General features: G+C 52.3%; 1 protein-coding gene across 1 annotated transcript; it reads left to right on the top strand.

Annotated features, from left to right (window-relative positions):
* Positions 1–946: 946 nt before the first annotated feature.
* Positions 947–2,906, top strand: HAPLN2 (hyaluronan and proteoglycan link protein 2). The gene is made up of 5 exons (XM_068966245.1): positions 947–1,034; positions 1,224–1,577; positions 1,774–1,890; positions 2,034–2,216; positions 2,626–2,906. The coding sequence occupies exons 1-5, from the start codon at positions 947–949 to the stop codon at positions 2,904–2,906; spliced, it is 1,023 nt and encodes a 340-aa protein (XP_068822346.1).
* The last annotated feature ends 18,100 nt before the right edge of the window (positions 2,907–21,006 follow it).

The following is a 21,006-nucleotide window of genomic DNA, read 5'->3' as shown; positions in this document are numbered from 1 at the left end:
ATTACTGGAGAGCTCACTGATGTAGTCTACATATGCATATGTGTTTAACTTTTCAAATTCACACTGCTAATTTAGCTGCTAAGAGAAATACTTCTAAGGGAAAAAGTTCCGAGTCCGGAGCAGTGGGAACCCAGAGTGGCAGACCACAGTGCCCTGCAGTGTGATGAGGGGGGCGAGAGGAAAGCCTCCCAGAGGGGCGAGGCCCAAACTGATGGCCTGTGAGAAGGTGAGGGTGAACTCGGACTGTGCTGGAGCCAGAACGTGTCTGCGGCATAGTGCCGAGGGCACAGGTGGTGAGGGGTCGGGTAGGGGGGCAATGCTGGAGGTGCCCTGAGAGGCGGGATCACAGAGAGCCTTGGAAGTTGGGTTAGGACCCTGGATTTGATCCTCATTGGCAACAAGGAGTCACTGCTTTAAGCAGGAGAGTGACAAGATCATATTTACTCTGGCTTCAGATGGAGACTGGGTGTTGGGTGAAGACAGAGGCCAGAGGTGGCAATCCAGAAGGGAAGACTTGGGAAGCAGCCCTTGTGCTGAAAAATGGGAAGTAGAGGACCTGCTGACTGAAGGGACAAGAGAGGAAGAAGGATGGGCCCAGGAGGCCTGGGGGGCGGGGGCAGGGGCGGGGAGGAGACTTTGTTACTGCCCCTTCCCCATCACCTCCCTTTGCTGACAATTTCAGCCCCTCTATCTGCCGCCATGGCTTCCAGCCGAACAGTCCCCTCTGAGGAATCCCGGTGGCAGTTCATCATCTCCCCACCCCATTTCCTTAGTGCTAAAGGGAAAGTGAAGTCGTGTGTCCGACTCTTCGCGACCCCATGGACTCCTCCGTCCATGGGATTTTTCAGGCAAGAGTGCTGGAGTGGGTTGCCATTGCCTTCTCCGAGGAAGGAGAGTGCTAAGGAATGCCCAACCTTGTGCCCCACAGACTGGGCTGACTCCCATCATGCAAGGCAGGATCAGCCTCCCCACTCTCTGCCACTTCCTTCTCCCTTGGGCCTTCACCATCTTCCACAGAGCCCTGGGGAGCCAAGGTAAGACCTTAATTCGGCCCAGAATCTGGAGAACAGTGGTGGGGAAAGTGGGAAGGGTTGTTGGAGGTCCTCAGGGACTGAGTCGTTTCTGAGTGAGCAATGGAGAGAGGTTTGGTGGGGTCTGGGGAACGCTGGCTTTGGACAGTGGGGGGTCAGGGGGTTCCTGCCACTGTGGCCCCCTCTGCTCAGCACCCAACCCTGGCCCCCACTACCTCCTGCCCCCCATCCACGAGGTCATTCACTCTCGTCGTGGGGCCACGACCACGCTGCCCTGCGTCCTGGGCGCCCCGCCTCCCAGCTACAAGGTGCGCTGGAGCAAAGTGGAGCCCGGGGAACTCCGGGAAACGCCCATCCTCATCACCAACGGACCGCACGCCCGGGGCTACGGGCCCCTGGGGGGGCGCGCCAGGATGCGAAGAGGGCATCGGCTGGACGCCTCCCTGGTCATCGCGGGCGTGCGCCTCGAAGACGAGGGCCGGTACCGCTGTGAGCTCATCAACGGCATCGAGGACGAGAGCTTGGCGCTGACCCTGCGCCTGGAGGGTGAGGCCCTTCGGCTGCTGCCGCTTGCCTCTCTGGCGGTGGTTCGGCCGTCTCGTCTCAGGCCTCCCGGGGCTCCTCTCCAGCCTCTCCCCCTCCCTGCTCCCGGAGCCCCCGGCCCTTTCTCCTAGGTTGCACCGCCCTTCCTTCCCCCCTCCTTCTGCCGGCCCTCTCCAGGCTGTCTGCCCCCCACTCCCAGGTGTGGTGTTTCCGTACCAGCCCAGCCGGGGCCGGTACCAGTTCAATTACTATGAGGCGAAGCAGGCGTGCGAGGAGCAGGACGGACGTCTGGCCACCTACGCCCAGCTGTACCAGGGTGAGTGGCCGAGCCCGGGTACCGCCCAGGCTCCCTCCGAGCTGTCGCCTGGACCCCAGTGGAGGCGAACTCCGGGTTTGGCTCCCGCCTGTGATGCGTTTAATCCCGCTACCCCCGTTCCTTCCCCCGCCATCTCCCGCCAGCGTGGACCGAGGGTCTGGACTGGTGCAACGCGGGCTGGCTGCTCGAGGGCTCCGTGCGTTACCCTGTCCTCACGGCGCGCGCGCCCTGCGGTGGCCGAGGTCGGCCCGGGATCCGCAGCTACGGGCCCCGCGACCGGAAGCGCGACCGCTACGACGCCTTCTGCTTCACCTCCGCGCTGTCAGGTAAGGGGGCGGGGCGAGCCATCCTCCGCGTCGGGAGCGGCCGGGGCCTGACCTGCACGGGACGGAGGATCCGAGCTGAAATGAGGCGGGGGGCGGGGCGAGCGGGGCCCGCACTCGGGCCTCCGGAATGCGGCGGGGAAGGCAGAAGGCTAGAGGCCTGAGGTTACAGGCCGACGCCCTTGAAGGCCTCGCCCCTCCGGCACTCTGCCCACCCAGCCTCCAGCCTGTCTTTTGCAACCTCACCTGCACCCCCAGTCTCTATACTCCCACTCCTGCTACCCAGGCTGGGACCCACCGATCCACACCTGCCCCTCTCCCCCACCCCGACTCTGCCCCCCGGGAGTCTGAATTCCGCCACGCCCCGGCCGGCCCTGCCCTCGGCCAGTCGGTGACCTGCTTCGGTTCCCAGGTCACGTGTTCTTCGTGCCCGGGCGGCTGACGCTGTCTGAAGCCCACGCGGCCTGCCAGCGGCGCGGGGCCGTGGTGGCCAAGGTCGGGCACCTCTATGCCGCCTGGAAGTTCTCCGGGCTGGACCAATGCGACGGCGGCTGGCTGGCGGACGGCAGCGTGCGCTTCCCCATCACGACGCCTCGGCCGCGCTGCGGGGGCCTCCCGGATCCCGGAGTGCGCAGCTTCGGCTTCCCCAGACCCCAGCAGGCGGCCTACGGGACCTACTGCTACTCCGAATAGGGGCCCTCCGCACCCCTTCCTGGAGAAGGAGATGGCAACCCACTCCGGTGTTCTTGCTTGGAGAATCCCGGGGACGGGGGAGCCTGGTGGGCTGCCGTCTATGGGGTCACACAGAGTCGGACACGACTGAAGTGACTTAGCAGCAGCAGCAGCAGCAGCACCCCCTCCAGCGCGCGCGACAAAGCCTGGGAGTCGTGGCGGGGGTCTCTCGCCACTTTCCCGAGAGCCTCCCCTTCCAACGGACGAGGAGCAGCTCCTCCTGACCAGCCTTCTCGACCGAAGGCTGAGGGCCGAGGATCCCGGCTGGGCCGGCGTCGGGGAGGGGAAGTGGCGGCGCCCCGGGCGGTAGTGCGCAGCTACGAACCTCTGACCCGAGGCGGTTCGCGCCCCCCGACCCCGCAGCAGACAATGCAGCCACGGCTAGGTGACGGGAGAGGCGTCCAAGGGGCATTAACTGACTTCTATCCGGCAATAAAATAACCTGAGGACTTTTTGTGTTGGGTGAAGCTGTCAGCGAGGCGTGGGGCGCGGGGGTTGAGGGGGATCACGTTGGATCCAGCGTGCTGAGCCAGCGCCTCGGAATACAGAGGAAAAGGAGGGGCTACTGCCCCTGAGGGATGAGGCTGCAAGAGAGTCGGGATTTCGAGGTGCTGTGCTGTGCTCATTCGCTTCAGTCGTGTCCGACTCTTTGCGACCCCATGATTTGTAGCCTGCCAGTCTCCTCTGTCCACGGGATTTTCCAGGCAAGAATACAAGAGTGGGTTGCCATTTCCTCCTCCAGAGGATCTTCCCGACCCAGGAATGGAATCCGTGCCTCCTGCTGCTTCTGCACTGCAGGCAGATTCTTTACCCTGGAGCCACCTACTGGAAGGAGGAGAGGGCACCAAAAGGCCTTAGGAGAGTTGGACACACCGTGGGCGGCTTGGCCTTGGATAGAATTCAGGGTGATGTTGTGCCAGGCACCACGCGGGGGCGCCACACCCCTACCTAAGGTTACTGGCTAGGCGCGCTCCAAAGCCCCAGGCCTAGCCCCTGGGCACCACAGAACAGAGGGTGGCCCTAAATATATTTCAAAATGTGTTTGTATCCTGCCTGTCAGTCTCCCAGAAGAGCAGAAGAGTTCTCATGACTACTATTAAAGGCAGGAAAGTCACTCCGTTGTTACAATTGACAGGAAATAAACTCGGAGGAGGAGGTGGCAAGCTGACACAATAAGGTCCTCAGAGGGCTAATACTTCAGGGGGGTTGTGCATTTGGCTTAGCGTTCACCACCGCCATGGCCGCCAGGGCAAAAGGGGTAACTGAACTGGGAACACTCAACATCAGGCTAAAAGAAACATACCTGTAACTCAAGAGACAAACCCCAATATCATTCATTCATTTTCCTTAACGTATATTATATATATTTATTTACTTATTTCTGTTTAGGGAATCTTTTCTTTTTGGGCCATGCCACAGTTCCCCCACCACCCAGGCAGTGAACAGTGGGGAGCCTTAACTACTGCACTGTTAGGAAATTCCCTGTTCAATATACCACAAAAAGCCTGGGCTGGAGAATGATCATGACTGGAGCAAAGAGTAGAACTTTCTTTTCTTTTTTTTTTTTTGAGTATGAATTTTCAATGATGCTTGATCCATGTTGTAAAATGGCTTTCCAAGAGGATTCTTGCAATCATTAATAAAGAGAACTGATCCCATGGGACTTTGTATAAGGGACAAAGAATGACTGAATGAATATCATCTTCAATTGTCATATACCAAGTGAAATATTTGTGACAGTTCCTAAACTTTGATTTTCTCATCTTGGTCATGGGATAATAACAACTGCCTCCTGAATTTGTTGTGAGCAGTAATTGAGACAATGCATGGACTGGGTAGTACATGCCTGATACACATAAGAAGCACTCAGTAAGTGGTACCTTTAATAATTAATGAGTAATAATGATGGTAACAGAATAACAATAATAATTATTATTCAAGTTCTTACCAGGTAGCCTGTAGAATTTGTTGCTGTACAGCAGTTATTAGTCAGGATGAGCTAAATTATGCTTTGATAACAAACAACCCCCAAATCTCAGTGGTTTAAAACATAAAGATTTATTTCTTAATTGGCCACATGTTCGTTCTGGTCAACAAGTGGACTCTTCTCATTTTAGTCATTCAGGTATCTGTCCGGATTGATAGAGCAGCCATCATGTCATATGCCATCAATCCCCATCCCAGAAGGAAAAAATAAAACAGCTCTAGAGGGTCTTACGGAGAAGGCAACGGCACCCCGCTCCAGTACTCTTGCCTAGAAAATCCCTTGGACAGAGGAGCCTGGTAGGCTCTGTCCATGGGGTCGCTAAGAGTCGGACACGACTGAGCAAGTTCACTTTCACTTTTCAATTTCATGCCCTGGAGAAGGCAATGGCAACCCACTCCAGTGTTCTTGCCTGGAGAATCCCAGGGCCGGGGGAGCCTGGTGGGCTGCCGTCTATGGGGTCGCACAGAGTCGAACACGACTTAGCAGCAGCAGCAGCAGAGGGTCTTATACAAGCAATTAAAAGCCACAGGTCCCAGGGACACCAGTCTTGTCTACAAGTTATTCTCCAGAACTAATCACAGGGCCCCGCTCCGCCACAAGGGGGCCTAAAAGAATTGGAAATACCTGGTGAACAGAAACAGCACCCATGGCTACCAGCAGCAGCAGGGAGAGCAGTCTAAATTCTGGGACATACTGGTAGTCGCCCACTCCCTTGCTCGTCTGGGTTTCTAAGTTCTAGCCTATTATGTAGTCAGAGTCCCAGAACGTCAATATCTGAGGCCTCGCAACTCAGACTGTAAGAAGATAGCTTTTTTCCTTCAGTATATGAGAAATGGTCATGGGAGAAGCTTTCCATTTGCTGCAAAGCTTTGTTTCTTCCTCCATTAAAATATATAACCATGAATTCTTACAACTGCCCTTCATATTGCTAATACTATTATCTTTTTGTTATAGACAATTTAAAACATACACAAAATAGAGAGAATAGAATAACAAATGACTCCATCTTCCAGCTTAACGACTTAAAAAATTCTTATCTCTTGAGTCCTCTCATTTGTGTTTCCTTTTTGCTGGAGTATTTTAAAGCAAATATTAAATAGCACATCATTTCACCTGTACTCAGTTTGTATTTCTAATATATAGTGACTTAAAAATCATAATTCTACTATCATGCTGCTGCTAAGTCACTTCAGTCGTGTCCGACTCTGTGCGACCCCATAGACAGCAGCCCACCAGGCTCTCCCGTCCCTGGGATTCTCCAGGCAAGAACGCTGGAGTGGGTTGCCATTTCCTTCTCCAATGCAGGAAAGTGAAAAGTGAAAGTGAAGTCGCTCAGTCGTGTCCGACTCTTAGCGACCCCATGGACTGCAGCCTGCCAGGCTCCTCCGTCCATGGGATTTTTCCAGGCAAGAGTACTGGAGTGGGGTGCCATTGCCTTCTCCTTCTACTATCATATTCCTCAATAAAATTACATTGATGTTATCTAATATTTAGTTCATAATAACTTTTTGATGAATGTCTAAAAAATATAACTTTATAGTTTATTTGCTCAAACCAGCATCTATATTGCATTTGATTTTTTTTTTTTTTGGTTAAGTATCTTTTAAACCATAACACTTCTTCCTCTTTCATTTTTTTCTATGCCATCTTGTTTGCTTGTTTATGAAACTAGGTCACTTTCCTGTCGAGTTTCCCACCTTCTGGATCTGGCTGAGTGTATCCTTGAAGTGTCATTAAATATATTCCTCCACCCCCTGTAATTATATTTGGGAGTTTGGTTAAGCTTATATTCACTCCCCAGGAATACTTCATAAGTGATAACTGGCATGCTGTAGTCCATGGTGTCGCAAAGAGTCAAACACGACGTAGCAACTGAACAACAACTGTGTGCTTCCTCCTTCATCACGTCAGGAGGCACATGGTGTCTGTTTGCTGGACTAGAATAGTGATGCCAAGATTGACCAGTAACTTCAGGTAGTGTGAGTCTGATCCATTCATTATAAAGTTCTTCACTGTATTAGTTCCTATGGCTGCTGTAACAAACTACCACAAACTTGGTGGCTTAAGACAACAGAAATTGTCCTCTTAACAACAGTCTGGAGACCAGAAGTCCAAACTAAAGGTGTTGGCAGTGTCTCACTCCCTCTGGAGGCTCTGAGAATTCTTTCTTGTCTCTTTTATCTTCTGGGGGCGGGTGGCATTCCTGGGCTCTTTTGGCAGCATCACTGAAATCTCTCGGCTTTCCCTGGTGGCTCAGCTGGTAAAGAATCTGCCTGCAATGTGGGAGACCGAGGTTCAGTCCCTGGGTTGAGAAGGTGCCCTGGAGGAGGGCATGGCCACCCACTCCAGTATTCCGGCCTGGAGAATTCCATGAACCGTATAGCTCATGGGGCCGCAGAGTCGGACTTGACTGAGCGACTTTCACTTTCACTGGACTCTCTGCTTCCCCCCTTTCTTGTGTCTCCTCTCCTGTCTCTCATTAGGATACTTGTTATTGCATTTGCCTTCCCTGGCTAATCCAGGATGATCCATTCTCAAAAACACTAACCGAATTTCAGGAGTGAATTCACGTAATGAATCACACCCACAAAGGCCCTTTTCGAAGCAAGTTAACCCTTGCAGTTTTCAGGGATTCAGATGTGGGCATATCTTTTTGTAGCCATCATTTAACCCACTACCCTCCTCAACTTCTTATCTAATGGCTACTGATGATCACTTTCTAGATCCATTATTTTATTAAGAGTGCGAAATGGAGATGTTCTAATTTTGCCATTCCTCCTTCACATATTAGCTGTGAATTGTCTATAAAGAAAAATGTCCCTTATCGACTATTTTGTTAACCTGACAGATAAGCCATTCAGGAGGGCAGGATTAATGTTTGATTCTCAGGACTTCCCTGGCAGTCTGCCTTCCAATGCAGAGGATGTAAGTTCAATCCCTGGTCAGGGAACTAAGATCCCACATGCCGTGAAGTGAAGTGAAGTCGCTCAGTCGTGTCCGACTCTTTGCGACCCCATAGACTTAGCCTGTCAGGCTCCTCTGTCCATGGGATTTTCCAGGCAAGAGTGCTGGAGTGGATTGCCATTTCCTTCTCCAGGGGATCTTCCCGACCCAGGAATCAAACCCGGGTCTCCCGCATTGCAGGCAGATGCTTTACCACCTGAGCCACCAGGGAAGTCCATGGGAGCAACTAAAACCCTCGCACCACACCACGTGCCTCAACTGCTGAGCCTGCACACTGCAACAAAGACCCAGCACAGCCAAATAAATAAAAATGTTAAAATGCTTGGCTCTCTTCCATTTGTCTTAGATAGGTGTTATGGAGTGAATGTTTGTGTCTCCCTGCTCCTAAAAATTCCTGTTAAAATCCTAATCCTGAATGTGCTGGTATTTGGAGATGGGACCTTTGGGAGATAAAGAGGTCATGAGGATGGAGCCCTCATGATGAGATTAGTGCCCTTATAAGAAGAGACTTGGGAGAGCTTGTTTCCTGTCTCTGCTCTCTCCCATGTGAGAATACAATGAGAAGACAGTTGTCTGCAAACCGGTAAGTAGGCCCTCACCAGACGCCAGATATGCTGGCCTCCAGTACTGTGAGACATTTAAGCCACCCCAGCTATGGTAATTAGTTTTAGCAGCCTGAACTGACTAAGACAACAGGGTTCCCTTCAAGTAGATGTGAGTCAAGACTTTGAATGCAAGGAGTTTATCTGGGAGGTCATGCCAAGGGGCACTGGTAGAAGACTGGAAAAGGGAGACAGGAAAAGGGAGAAGGCTGATGAGAAATTGTGATAGAGCCGGCGGAAGAACTGTGGCTGAATCCTGCTCGGGAATTCTGGAAGGCGGTGTAGAGCCTGTCTCAGGAAATACCACCTGAGGGGCAAAGAAACTAAAGTACGGTAAGTCCCAAGATATGAACCTGCAAGTTGTAAACTTTCAAAAATGCAAACATTCTTCACTGGATTGTTGTTTCAAGAGGGTAGACAGAATTGACACCATAGAGGAACCAGAACCCATGCCATCAGCGTCAGGTGAGAGTGAAACTGTGGCTTTCCTTCTGTCTCCTACTGCTGACAGTCTTTCAGCTTTACCATCTCCCACCTCCTCTCCCTCCTCCAGTCAATAATTCCTCTTGCCTGTTCACTTGATGCCAGCCCCTGTATGCCAACTGTTGTATTTTACTTTTCAAGGTGCTGTCCTGTAAAGTTTAAAATGTTACCTTTATTTTTTGTGTTTGTTTTTTATGGACATATAATTAGTGTGTAAAGTATTATAAACCTATTACAATACAGTACTATATAGCCGATTGTTAGTTGGGTACCTAGGCTACCTTTGTTGGCCTTATGAACAAATTGGACTTATGAAGTGCTTTCCTAATGGAACTCATTTGTATTGTATCGTGTTGGCTTATTGTATTACTGGTCAACTTCCTGTCTGAAAGTTGAGGGCTGCTTCTGGGAGCGTTAACCCTTTAGCATTCCTGGCTAGCCCTGAGCACAGACAGGCTCCCACAGCCAGAAGACGACACCCCCAGGTAGGGTCACAGAAGCCTTCCACTTCAGGGGTGAATGCGAAGGATGTGGTCCACAGCCACGCTCCGCCCTTTGCACTGCTCAGACCCATTTGTGTCTCCATAACAAGATCACTTTTCTCCTTCACTGATTCTTCAAGGTGGTGGGTGGGTGGGTTAGTCATGTCCGACTCTTTGCGACCCCACGAACTGCAGCCCGTCAGGCTCCTCTATCCGCGGGATTCTCCAGCCAAGAATACTGGAGTGGATTGCCAGTCCCTTCTCCAGAGGATCTTCCTGACCCAGGGATCGAACCCAGGTCTCCTGCGTTGCAGGCAGATTCTTTACCATCTGAGCTTCTTCAAGGTGGTAGCTGATCACAATTTCTAACCCTTTAAGAAGAGAGTATTGGGAAATCTTCTGGGAGTCTAGTGGTTAGGACTCAGCAGTTTCATTGCTAGGGTCTGGGTTCAATCCCTGGTAGGGAAACTAAAACCCTACAAGCCCTGTGGTGTGGTCATACAATTTTTTAAAAAGAAAGTCTTACAATAGGAGGGTTAGTGGGACAAACAGCTTCTGCAGGTTCCAAGGCTGAAATCAATATTCAACCTCTCCCTCCTCTACCATTCATTCTGTTGGTCTATGAGGCTTTAACAATGGAAAAACCCTCACCTTCATCCCTGAAGGCCTCAGTCTTTTACTATCATGCCCTTAACAGGCCAACATTGCTGGAACTGCCTATTCACGATTACCACTGGACATGGGATAATCAAGATCAAGCATCTTTGCCAACAGAATTCTTTCTTTGCTTACTGGTCAGTTGGCGCGAGGTGCCCAACCTGACCCGGAAGCTGCTACAGCCTTAGGTTTAGTAATTCCCTTCCTGTGACACCTGGTAGTTGCATCTCTTGCCCTAGGAACTAGGACTGCTAATCCTGCAGAGCCTAAATTGATAGGGACAGGAGGCACAAATTCCCTAAATGGGTCACTGGTGAGGAGGTATTGCTTCTTCCATATCCTGGTTCCTGTACCCATGATTTTTAGCTATCTGGGACACAGCACCATGTAATGGCCACTGGTTCAAAATACATATACTTCCAATGCCAGAGGACGTTTTCCCTAAGCTGGTATTTAGATATGCTGTAAAGAGGCCACACTAATGTACTACTAGGTTGGCAGTTTCAAAGAGACGTTGTATATTGTAGGGTCAGTGGACCCTGTGGTCCTGTGCCCGCTGGCACATTTACTTCACTGTAAGTAGATCCCCTTGTTTAGAGGTCATACTACACGGCGTCTCATATGGATAAACCCTTTCCTTTATGTCCTTGGATATAGATGTTGGTGATGGCCAAAATACTTGAGCAGGGAACAGAAAGCCATATCCAGAATATGCATGAATCCCAGTAAGGAGTTACTGCTCCCCACCTCCAGACTGCAAGAGGTATGTTGTAATCAGTATGCTCCCCAGTGGCTGGTTGGTGTCCTTGAGGGATGCTACCATGTTGAGCTAACGTCTGTCTCTGCTGCTGACAGGCTGAACATCCAGCATTGGCAGCAGCTAGACCCGCCTTGGTGACAGGGAGCCCATGCTGGTGAGCCCTTATCTAGTCTCCATATTCATTACCAGTTACTCCATTCTCAGGCCCACTGTGCAAGCCCTGGCGTGGTGGAGGACAAAGGCTGGCTGTTATCCACTGGAGTCCTCTGTGCCCCTAGCCCTTCAATGTCTCCTCTGCAGTGAATGCTCTTAAATGGGACTGCCATCAGACACAATGCCCACTCCTGTAGGTCCATCCATTACAGCTCTTGCCTAGACTTCCTTACCTCCAACCTTCCAGTCTTGCCCTCTCCGGGCCTGATCAACCAACAAGCCATTTGCCATGCTCAAGGGTCCATGTATATACTTCCTTCAAGTCACCCCTCTTCCTGCAAAGTAGATGACCAGTGTACTGCTTGAAACAACCCCCTGGGAGGATACTCCCTCACCGCTGCCTTTCAGGGCCACCCATGGGTGGGGCTGCAGTGTGGTGACAGCCCATAGCTCCCATCAATATGCCACAGTGACCCAGGCATGGACCCGGCACAGGTCCATTCTAGTCACAGACAAACCGCACAAGGTTATAGGGTGAGCTGAGAGAAGGCAGGGGTGCAGCAGAGACAGGTTATGTGGGGGCCGGGCCTCCTGCTCACACAGCTTTCTCATGCCTCTGCATGTACTCACACCCAGTCACAAATGCACCGCTGGGTTGGAGCTGTGCCCACCCATGTGTGCTCAGGACTCAGGGGTCTGAAAATTCCCAGACCTTAATAGGAAAGGAAAACCTTAATAGGAACGGGAGGAATCCAATTAATAATTAAGTAAATAAAATTGGGCAGGTGATGACCGAGGGCAGCTGAAGCGCAAAGCTGCCGGGAGCTCTGGGAGGAACTTGCCTCACAGGGTTCCTTCCTGAGAGGCAAGGGGTCTGGGTTTCAGTCTGTCAGCTCTCTGCCGCTGATGGAGGGCCGTTTCCAGGGCCATTCTGACTTGCGATGCACTTAGCCAGGCGTACCTGCGCATCAGAAACTAATCCTTAGGCAGTCAGCAGCCTTTGGCCTATCGAGGTGATTGCTAAGGGCAGACGGATGGGGCCCACCAACAGGATCTGCTGAACCCTGTCCATTTTCAAAATTGAGTTGATGTCTGATCACTATCCAGAGATGACCAGTGATCCTATTTTGTATCATTATAGACTCATAGACTTTGTATCCATTTCATGTGTCTCAATCTCTTCTAGTCATTTCAGTTTAATGCCCTTGTTTCATCTTTGGCCAGTGGGAATCTTCTCAAGTTGGCTGCTGGGTCCTTTTCGCATGAACTTGACCTGAGTCTTATAACTTCCTTATTATCAAGTATAACAAGCTCTCCTGCCCCAGACCTGGAATTTCTCCAAAGAGTTCCTTTCAGTGAAAAGTACTATTTAGAGGCCACAGTCTGGACATAAGAGGTATTCACTGTTATTGATTGTCATTGCTTCTAAGCCTTTTCAGGAGACTTCTCTCAGAAGATAGATATGTAAATCATGAGCTCATGCCGTTATTTCCAATTCAGTTTTAAGATGAGCAGTTTTTGCTTAATCTTCCTTTTCTTACACTGAAAATCTTATTTCTGAACACCATTACTATAATTACTTGTTTGTTTTATCACCATAAATAGCACTTTTCAAAATAATAACGCCAACAATAAGACATCTCCATGGTTCTTTTTGTTCCTGGGGATCTATAGAAAATGCTGAGTGTTAAAATCACTTGAAAGAAAATTCTTCTGTGTGGGTTACCTCCAACTTCATATATATAATTAGGTGCATTTGTTTCATTTTGTTTTAAAATTTTAGGGATTGCATCCCTTTTCCTCCATTTAAGTTAATTTAAAATTAGTTCTTTCCAGTTTAATTTTTTTGTTCTAATTATATAAAGCATTTATATGGTTCCAACATCAAAACCATAAAATAAAGTGTTATTACCATTTTAAAAGTGGAGAAACTGAGACTCAGAGAGTACCTACCCGCCCCAGAATAGAAAAAGTGAGCTGCCTTTCCCCATCAGGGCTGGGAGTGGAGCAGCAGGGAGCCTGCAGATGGCATGGACCTTTTTCTCAAGAACTAGGTTTGGAAGTACTCAGGGTTGAGGCTTCCAGTTCCTTCAGCTGTGGTCTCCTCTGAACACGAGTTTGCAGCCCTCAAAGCGAGGGTCTGTCAGCTCAGGGGGGACAGTTGGCTCCTGCTCACGTCGCAGGGTCTCTCCCGCAGCGCTGGGTAGCCTGCAGGTCCCCGCACTGTCTCCCACCACCCTACTTCCCCTCCCACCCACAGTCAGCTGCAGGAGCCCTCAGGAGCCCATTCCTGTGCCCTCCCTCCCTAGGGCTGGGGTCCCGTGCTTCCTGGCCCTTTTCAGAAGCTATCAAAGCCCCTATTCTCCAAACACAGCTGTGCCAGCCTTCAGCGCCGTGCCCGTCCCCCGTCTCAGTCCCACTGCCACGTCCCCACGGCACAGGGTCCAGGTGCCTGTGCAGTGTGCAGGGCCTCAGAGAGGATCCAAGCTGCCTGGGCCCCCACCCCCGAGTCTGGGAAAGTGGGGGCAGGTGTTCAAGAAGCTGGAAGGACAAGCTCTCTCAGTAGCCACTGTGACTGTGATTGGCGCTCCAGTGAGGAGGGCCCGGGGCTAACAGGAGCCGGTGGGGAGTTGAGATGCTAGAACTTGGGGAGGAGAGGGGAGATTCTGTTTCCTGAACTTGGGTCATGGCCTCAGCTTTGTCCTGGATGGGGGATATTGGTGGGGTGGGGTGGGGGGAGCGGTCTGGAAATTGATTGTTCTCATCCAGAGAGACTGGAAAACTCTCCAGGGTCCAGGAGGCTGGGAGACAGCCAGCTGGATTGCATGTGGGAGAGGGCGGAGGGCTGCCCCCCACTTACTTCTCTCTTCTTTCTACCTCCCCCATTTTCCCTCCCCTGAGAGAGACAGCTGTAGTCCTGGCAAGAACCCAGGCCTGGGAGTCTGGAGACTTGATTGTGGTTGTGTCAAGTACATGCCCTGTGACCCTAGAGTTACTTCACCACTCCAGCCTCATTTTCCTCGTCCAGAAGATACTAAGTTTACCTGAGACATGCTCCTCCTGTTACTGGGGCAGAAAGTTCTACCTGAAAACTGACTTTCAGTCTTCCTGCTTCCCTTAATCCTGTTTTCTTTCAGCCAGTCCCTGGGGGTCCTTTCTGAGTCCTAGAAGGGAAAGTCCTGGTTCTCATCTCTTCTGAGAAAGAGGATAGAAATGGGCAGTAGGTGGGGTGGAGGGGCGGGGCGCTTGTCCCATGGCCATGGGTCAAGATGCAAGTAAAGAAAGTCCCTGATCAAAAACTGCCAGATCAAGGCCAAGGTTAGACTTTGGCATGAATTTTCACATCTGGAAATAATGGAAAGTCTTGGGAGGGTACACATTTCCTCCCCTGGGAAAGGACTCCTCTCTCAAATAATGAGCCCTCTACCCCACTCACAGGGGAGTGGCCCTCTGACCTCCTGGCCAGGAGATCTGGTGCAGATTACAGTTTGTGTGTATGAGTAGCAAAGGAAAAAAAAAGTAGATTTTAGATTTTGTTGCTGTACAGCTGAAACTAACACAATATTGTAAATGACTCTACTTCAATTAAAAAAGAAAAAAAATTAGATTTTGCTGAGCCTAAGCTATGGGTCAGGTGCCTCCCTTACCCATCCCCAGTGTGGTAGATATTACCCAGTGCAGTAGATACTATTCAGCCTGTTGTACACAAGAAGAAATGTTCCAAAGAAACAAAGGCCTTTCCAAGGTTTCATCACTGCAGATGGTGGCACAGGAGTTTGACCTCAGTGCCCATGACTCCAGAGTGCTGCTCTCATGGAGATCTTTACAGCAGCGGCGACTGTTCTCTCGCCAGGTCTGGTTTCCCACCAGGGGTCTGTGTCTTGGAACAGACTGTCTGGTTCCAGCCCTTGTCCAGACCCAGGTGCTGCTGGAGGCTGGACTCCTCCAGGGCACCGAAACGTGCGCCCACATTTCTAGCCACAAGGGTAGGTGGCGCGGAAGGCCACCTCCTCTGTCTTCTCCGGTCACAGCCAGGTTTCCCCGAGGCAAGGATTGTGGTCACATGTGAGCCACCACCAGGATTGAATTTCAGCCACTCAGTTGCCTGGCTGTGCTTAAGCTCCATCAAGCCCCATGTGGGGATGAGCCTGAGTGGGGGCTGAGACTGTCTGAGCCCCCATGTCGGGGCTCAGCCTGAGACAGTGCTGAGACTGTCTCTCAGCTCAGGGATGCAAGGTCTGAGGAGAGCAAAGGGAGGTCCCAGGACTACCCAGGTGCTGCCCAGATCTGTCCCCAGAGGCCTTCTCAGATCCCCTCCTCTCCACTAGAAAACATGGGACAGCATTCCCAAGATCTAAAACAGTACCTGGTCCATAGTGGACATTCAGTTAGTATTTGTTTAATGAAATGGATTAACTGAGGTTTCTTTCTCTCCAGATTCCCCAGGCACCTTGCTTTGTCCCCATCAGTTTTGCATCCCTGCTTGGGGCATGTCTCTTACTGAGGGACCTTACAACCTGCTACTGCATGGTTTTCTTGCCCTATCCCTACAGTAGATGCATCTCTGGGGAAGGGCTAGAATAATACCTTTTAGGTCCTCAAGGATTTGGAGAGGAGGGTTTTCTGTTTGAGGGTTTTTTGTTTGTTTGTTTTGCGAGTTTCTCAAGACCTTTGGAGCCAAGTCCCAGCACAGGGAATGGCAGCCCAGGCAGTGATGAGTGGGGCGGTTGGGGCATCCAATAGAGTGCGGTCCAGAATCCCATACAGAAGGGGCTTGGGTGGGCAAGGGACCGCCCTTGAGGTTGCATTTGCATTACAGGCAGCCCACTTTCCTTGGGATGTTTTGGAGGTACTGCTGGAGTTTGTGGGGATCAAAGCCCCTGACAATCTATCCTCGATGCCTTCCCTGGTATCCAGGGGAGAGAATCCAGGCGTCTGGCTGTCCTGCCCACAGTCCGTACCATGGACTTCACCTGGAATCCCAGGAAGGAGGAGAGAAGGGGAGAGAAAGCCTGGGAAAGAAGAGGTAGGCAGAGGCTCTGGAGCGGTGGATGGGGCGTCATTGGTATTCTGGGCGCTGAGGACTCCCCAGCCTCTGGGCAACTCTCAAGGCCCACCCCTTGGCACCAGGCTGTGCATTCATCAGCGACAGCTCTGGCCTGTGGGCCGTCTGGGCTCCCAGCAACGCCTGCATTTTGCACATTGGTTTGCATGACCAGTAATGTCCGCTCACAGTGCCACGTCCCCTCCTCCATGTCTAGAGAGGTCCTGACTTGCTTTACTTAACCCATGAATCTGCTACCTAACCTCCATCCCTCCAGCTGCAAAGTCAGCTCCTCCTCTGTGCAGGGTGTGGAAGCATCACGGAAGACAAAACCCAATCAGAGCTTCCTCCAGGGAGGTGGTTAAGGTCACTTGCACCTGATCCTGCCTCCAAAAAAGAGATTCCCTCCCCCACTTATACGTGTGATGTCTCTCCAGGAGCAAAGCCTCCCTCCCATTCTCCCTTCATCCTTTTCTCTATTGGCTGAGTCCCTCCTCCTCTCCCCCTGAAAACGGGAAGTCCCTCCGACAGTCTAACTTCCATCCCTCCAGCTGCAACATCATCCTGTAGATCGCGAGCGCTCCCTGCCCGCCCCTTCTGCCTTCCCTCCCTCCCTCTCTGCTCCAAGTCTTCGGCTTCTCATCCTCAGGACGATGTCCTACTTCGCTCGTCCTTGCTCTCGCGGCGGCGGCCGCCGGGAACCGATGCAGAGAAGGCAGCGAGTCGCGTGATCTTCCCGAGCCCCCCGCGTTCCCATCCCGGGGGCAGGGGTTGGCTTCGAGGAAGGGCGGGGCGGGGGCGGGGGGAAAGAAAGGGGGTTTTGTGCGGCGCCCGGCGGCCCGGCGCCCTCTTCCGAGCGTCTTGCGGGCCCAGCCTCTCCTCGCGCCAGCGCAGTCCCCGCCGCAGTCTCGGCTGCAGCTGCAGGACCGAGCCGTGGACCCAGAGGAGACCCCCAGAGGAGGCGGCAAACTTCGCGGTGCCGCACCCCCACCCCGGTCCTCAGCTGCCTGTCGGTAGGTGAGTGTGACGGCATCCCGGCCTCCCCGCGGGAGGGAGAGAGAAGGGCGCTCCCCGGCGGCTGCCCTGCGGTCTGCGCCCCCGACCCCTCTGCCTTTGCCTCCCGCGGCCCCGGCGCACTCACCCCGCAGACCCTTGACACCTCGGCGAGGTCCGCTGTCGGCCAGCTCGGAGCGCCCACGGCCCCTGCTGCCATCCTGCCGTCTCCAGCTCTGCCGCTGGCACCCCCATTGTTGCTTGCAGTCTAACCCGCAGCCCCCTCGAGCCCGCGGGCTCATGGGAACGCCCCTCTGGGTTCTCGCGTCTTCCCTGCTGCGGGCTCCAGTCCCAGTACCACGACCGATTTCCGACCTTCATCCCCCGCCGCTGGGTACCCACGCTGCAGGCAGCAGAGCGGGAGGAGCCGGGGCCGGCCGCCCTAGGGGTACCTCCTCGTAGCTCGCGCGACAGCCGACAGGAGCCTCTGTATTGGGTGGTCCTGGCGCCCACTAGAAATGGAATCCCAGCTTACTTGCTAAGTGACCTTGGGCAAGTTAGTTGACCTCCCTGAACCTCAGATTCCTCATTGATGTAAGGCCTAAAGAGTATTTTTCTTAAAGTTGAGGTTATGGATGGAAAAGACTTCCCAGATGGCACTAGTGGTAAAGAACTCGCCTGCCAATGCAGGAGACATAAGAGAGAAGGGTTCCATCCCTGGGTGGGGAACAGCCCCTGGAGGAGGGCATGGCAACTCACTCCAAAATTCTTTTCTGGAGAATCCCATGGACAGAGGAGCCTGGCAGGCTGCAGTCCATAGGGTTGCAAAGAGTCAGATAGTACTGGAAGCAACTTACCACGCACACAGGCATACATGGGAAGCATTTAGTTAAGAGGCCTGGCTCAGGTAGACGGTCAGAAACTGTCAGCTGGAATTCCAGCTACCACTCCTGTTTTCCTTCCTAGCACTGCTGTTGGGCTGGGAAGCACTCCCCTCCCCCATCAAGTACTTCCATACTCCCTTCCTATCAGAATAGCTCAGCCCACTGGGTTCTAACAGGACTAAGATTTGCCATCAGTTTTATTAGCACCATTAGTATCTGTGTTATATCTATTCCAGATAATACCACTGAGATCGAGGGACACTGTTACCCACAGACCCACCCCAAGTATTACCAGTGCCTATGCTGTAATGGCTAACTGCCGTTGATAACAGCATCACCCACATGTCAGGTTTTATACTACACAACAGCTCAGCTGGCGATGTTGCTAATCATATTATTAGTTGTGCTTCCAATAAATAGGCCTATTTTTTACAATGACTGCAGTTACTCCTGTAGGCCCTGTTAAGGACTCACTGATATTGTGTAGGTTCCTGTTGCCCCTCACATGGCCTCAAAGGGGATAGCTGAAAGCTTCCCTCCTGAGGTGACCGAAGTTCGGCCCCCTGTGCATCCCTGCTGACTCTGCTGAGCACTGGAGCTCAGTTCCTATGGGGCAGACCTTGAACTGCCAGCCGGTGGACATTCAGCATGGAGATGGTGGGCGTTGGGTGCACACAAAGCACACACAGCCTGGTCTTGATTTTCTGTGGACTGGATTTATGAAGCCTGTGAGGGGATAGACATCCATCGTCAGACAGGAATGGTAATGTAACATGAGGGCAGTTTCCCAAACAGCTGGGGAAACTCAGCACAAGGGCAGAAATCCAGAAGCTGAAGCAGAGGAATGGTGTGGCATCAGGGGAAAGGACAGGAAGACTGCTGAGCTCCTGAGGTTAGAGATGGAGTGGTGTGTCCAGCTTTGGAGGATGAGAAGATGAAACGGAGGTGGGAGGATGCGTGGGATGGAGACTAAGGCTTGGATCCCTGAGTCCAAGTCTGGGACCAAAAGAGGGGAAGCTTAAGTTTTCTCAGGACTCCTGGCTATTCCAGGAAGGGGTTGAGGCCCAAGCTTGGTGGGACTGGTGAAGGGATGGGAGGTGTGTAGGACTCCCTGCTCCTGAGAACCGCATAATCAGGGCCACCCTCTTGGCCTTGCTAATCGGTGACTCCCAATCCTGGAGGTAGGGGTGGGATACCCTCCATGAGTCAGCGCATCCAGGTCCTCATCAGCTTCAGACTTTCTCCACTCATTCCCCCACCTACATAACAGGGGTGAAAGGAGGTTCTAGGGTGTTGGTCCCAGAGTGGCTCCAACTATATGGGTTTCTGGGCCGCCCGTCAAAGAGCTGTGAGTAGCTCCAGCTCTAGCCCAGAGAGAGGGGAGGGAAGGCGCCACAGAGGGGCTTAGCTCAGGACCTGGCGCAGCTCAAAGACATGGCAAAAGAGTCTCCCAAGCACCCGGCAGGCACTGACTGTTCATGCCAAATGGTCCCCTCTCCAACCCCAGAAAGCAGTCCTCTCAAGTGCTCCCATGCCCAGAGCTGCTCCCAGCATCCTCTGATTGGGTCCCAACAAGAACCTCCTCCCTCTCAAAGGTCAAAGAGAGTCTCTATCTGGCTCCTGCCATTCCATCCCCACCTCTGCCCCTGAGGAAATGATGCCCAGCCACACTCAGGGAAACGGAGATCATAGTGGTGGGGAGGTGTCCTCAGGAGGATCTGGGATTTTTGGGAGGATCTGGGAGAAGAGGGTAATTTCCTACCAGCTCAGCCTCGGGAAATGGGATATATATATACAAGGGAAGAGCCTGATTGGTCAGGGAAGATGGGGAGTAGCCAGTGGGAAGAAGCCTGATGTCAAGGAAGTCTTGCTTATAGTCTAACCGTCATATCTCCTGCTGCACCCCTGGCCTATTCCATGGCAGTTTGGGACTCCATGCTCTTTTGAGGCTAGGCCAACCATTAAAAATGAAGTTGGCTCTGCAGCCTTCCCTCCTTGGGGCACACTGGCCTGGTACTTGACTTGGTTTCACTGGGGACTCAGTTTCAACCCTATCCCTCTCTGAGCCCCTTTCTCAATGTCCCACCCCCATCCATCCATTATGAGAGTGTAATAAGTGCCTTGAGATCTTCGGAGGAATAGTCTGAGTTCTCAGAGCTTCTGATGGCCAAAGGCAGATGGGAAGTGGTCCCTCTCATTTATTCTCATACATCCCCCTTAGCCTGGTGCTGGAGTGGGGGGAGGAAGAGGCTGGATGGAGGCCAGACTAGCAGAGACAGGGGCTTTGTCCCAGCTGGTTTCTGAGCCAGGAGATCCGGTGGGAAAGCCCGTGCCAGGCAGAATGGAAAGCCTGGGAAGGAGGGAGAAGGCAGCCAAGGAGGAGGGGGTGGAGGATGCTCGGGGGTAAAGAGAACAGTTTCCTTATAAGTAATGGTGCAGTGTAGAGGGGGGAGGTCAAGGAGGGGTTAGACTGGAGAGAAGCTGTACATTGCCTGGGTTTAGTCTAGGAAGTCTTCCTGGAGGAAGCTAGGGAGGAAGGTATAGGGAGGAAAGGTTGGATGGGTATTGTGGCAGGAGGAGGGCCGAAAGAAGTCTGGCCCTGGGAGGGACAGAGGGGACTCTAAGCATAACAGCATCTGCCATTATGCTATATGCCATAAGCACGTGTTGAGCTCTTACTGTATGCAGGGTTTATTGTTTTTGCTGTTTTTCTTTTTTGATGGAATGCACTCTCAAAGCACATAGCCTCATCACACCCTGTGAAGTGGTAGTAATGGTGCTTTTTTACAAGTAAGAAAATAAAGGCTTAATGAAAGTAAAGAACTTGCCTGAAGTCACATGGTGAGCTGACAGCACCCAGGTCTTGGTTCTGAATAAGAATCCCCTGGGGGGAGACAGGGATCAGAAGTAGTGTTAATAAATAGTGAGGTGGGGACAGTGGGCTCCTGGAATCAGGATATGTATGATCCATGTGGATCCGGTGGGGAGTCAGAAGTCCATCCTGAGGTCTAACCCCATCTTTCCTCCTCCAGTCCCTCCCTCATCCTGCAGC

Source organism: Capricornis sumatraensis, chromosome 2, assembly GCF_032405125.1.
Source record: "Capricornis sumatraensis isolate serow.1 chromosome 2, serow.2, whole genome shotgun sequence".
NCBI lineage: Eukaryota > Metazoa > Chordata > Mammalia > Artiodactyla > Bovidae > Capricornis > Capricornis sumatraensis.
The sequence above is the reverse complement of the archived record's forward strand: the minus strand, read 5'-3'. Positions and strand labels throughout refer to the sequence as shown.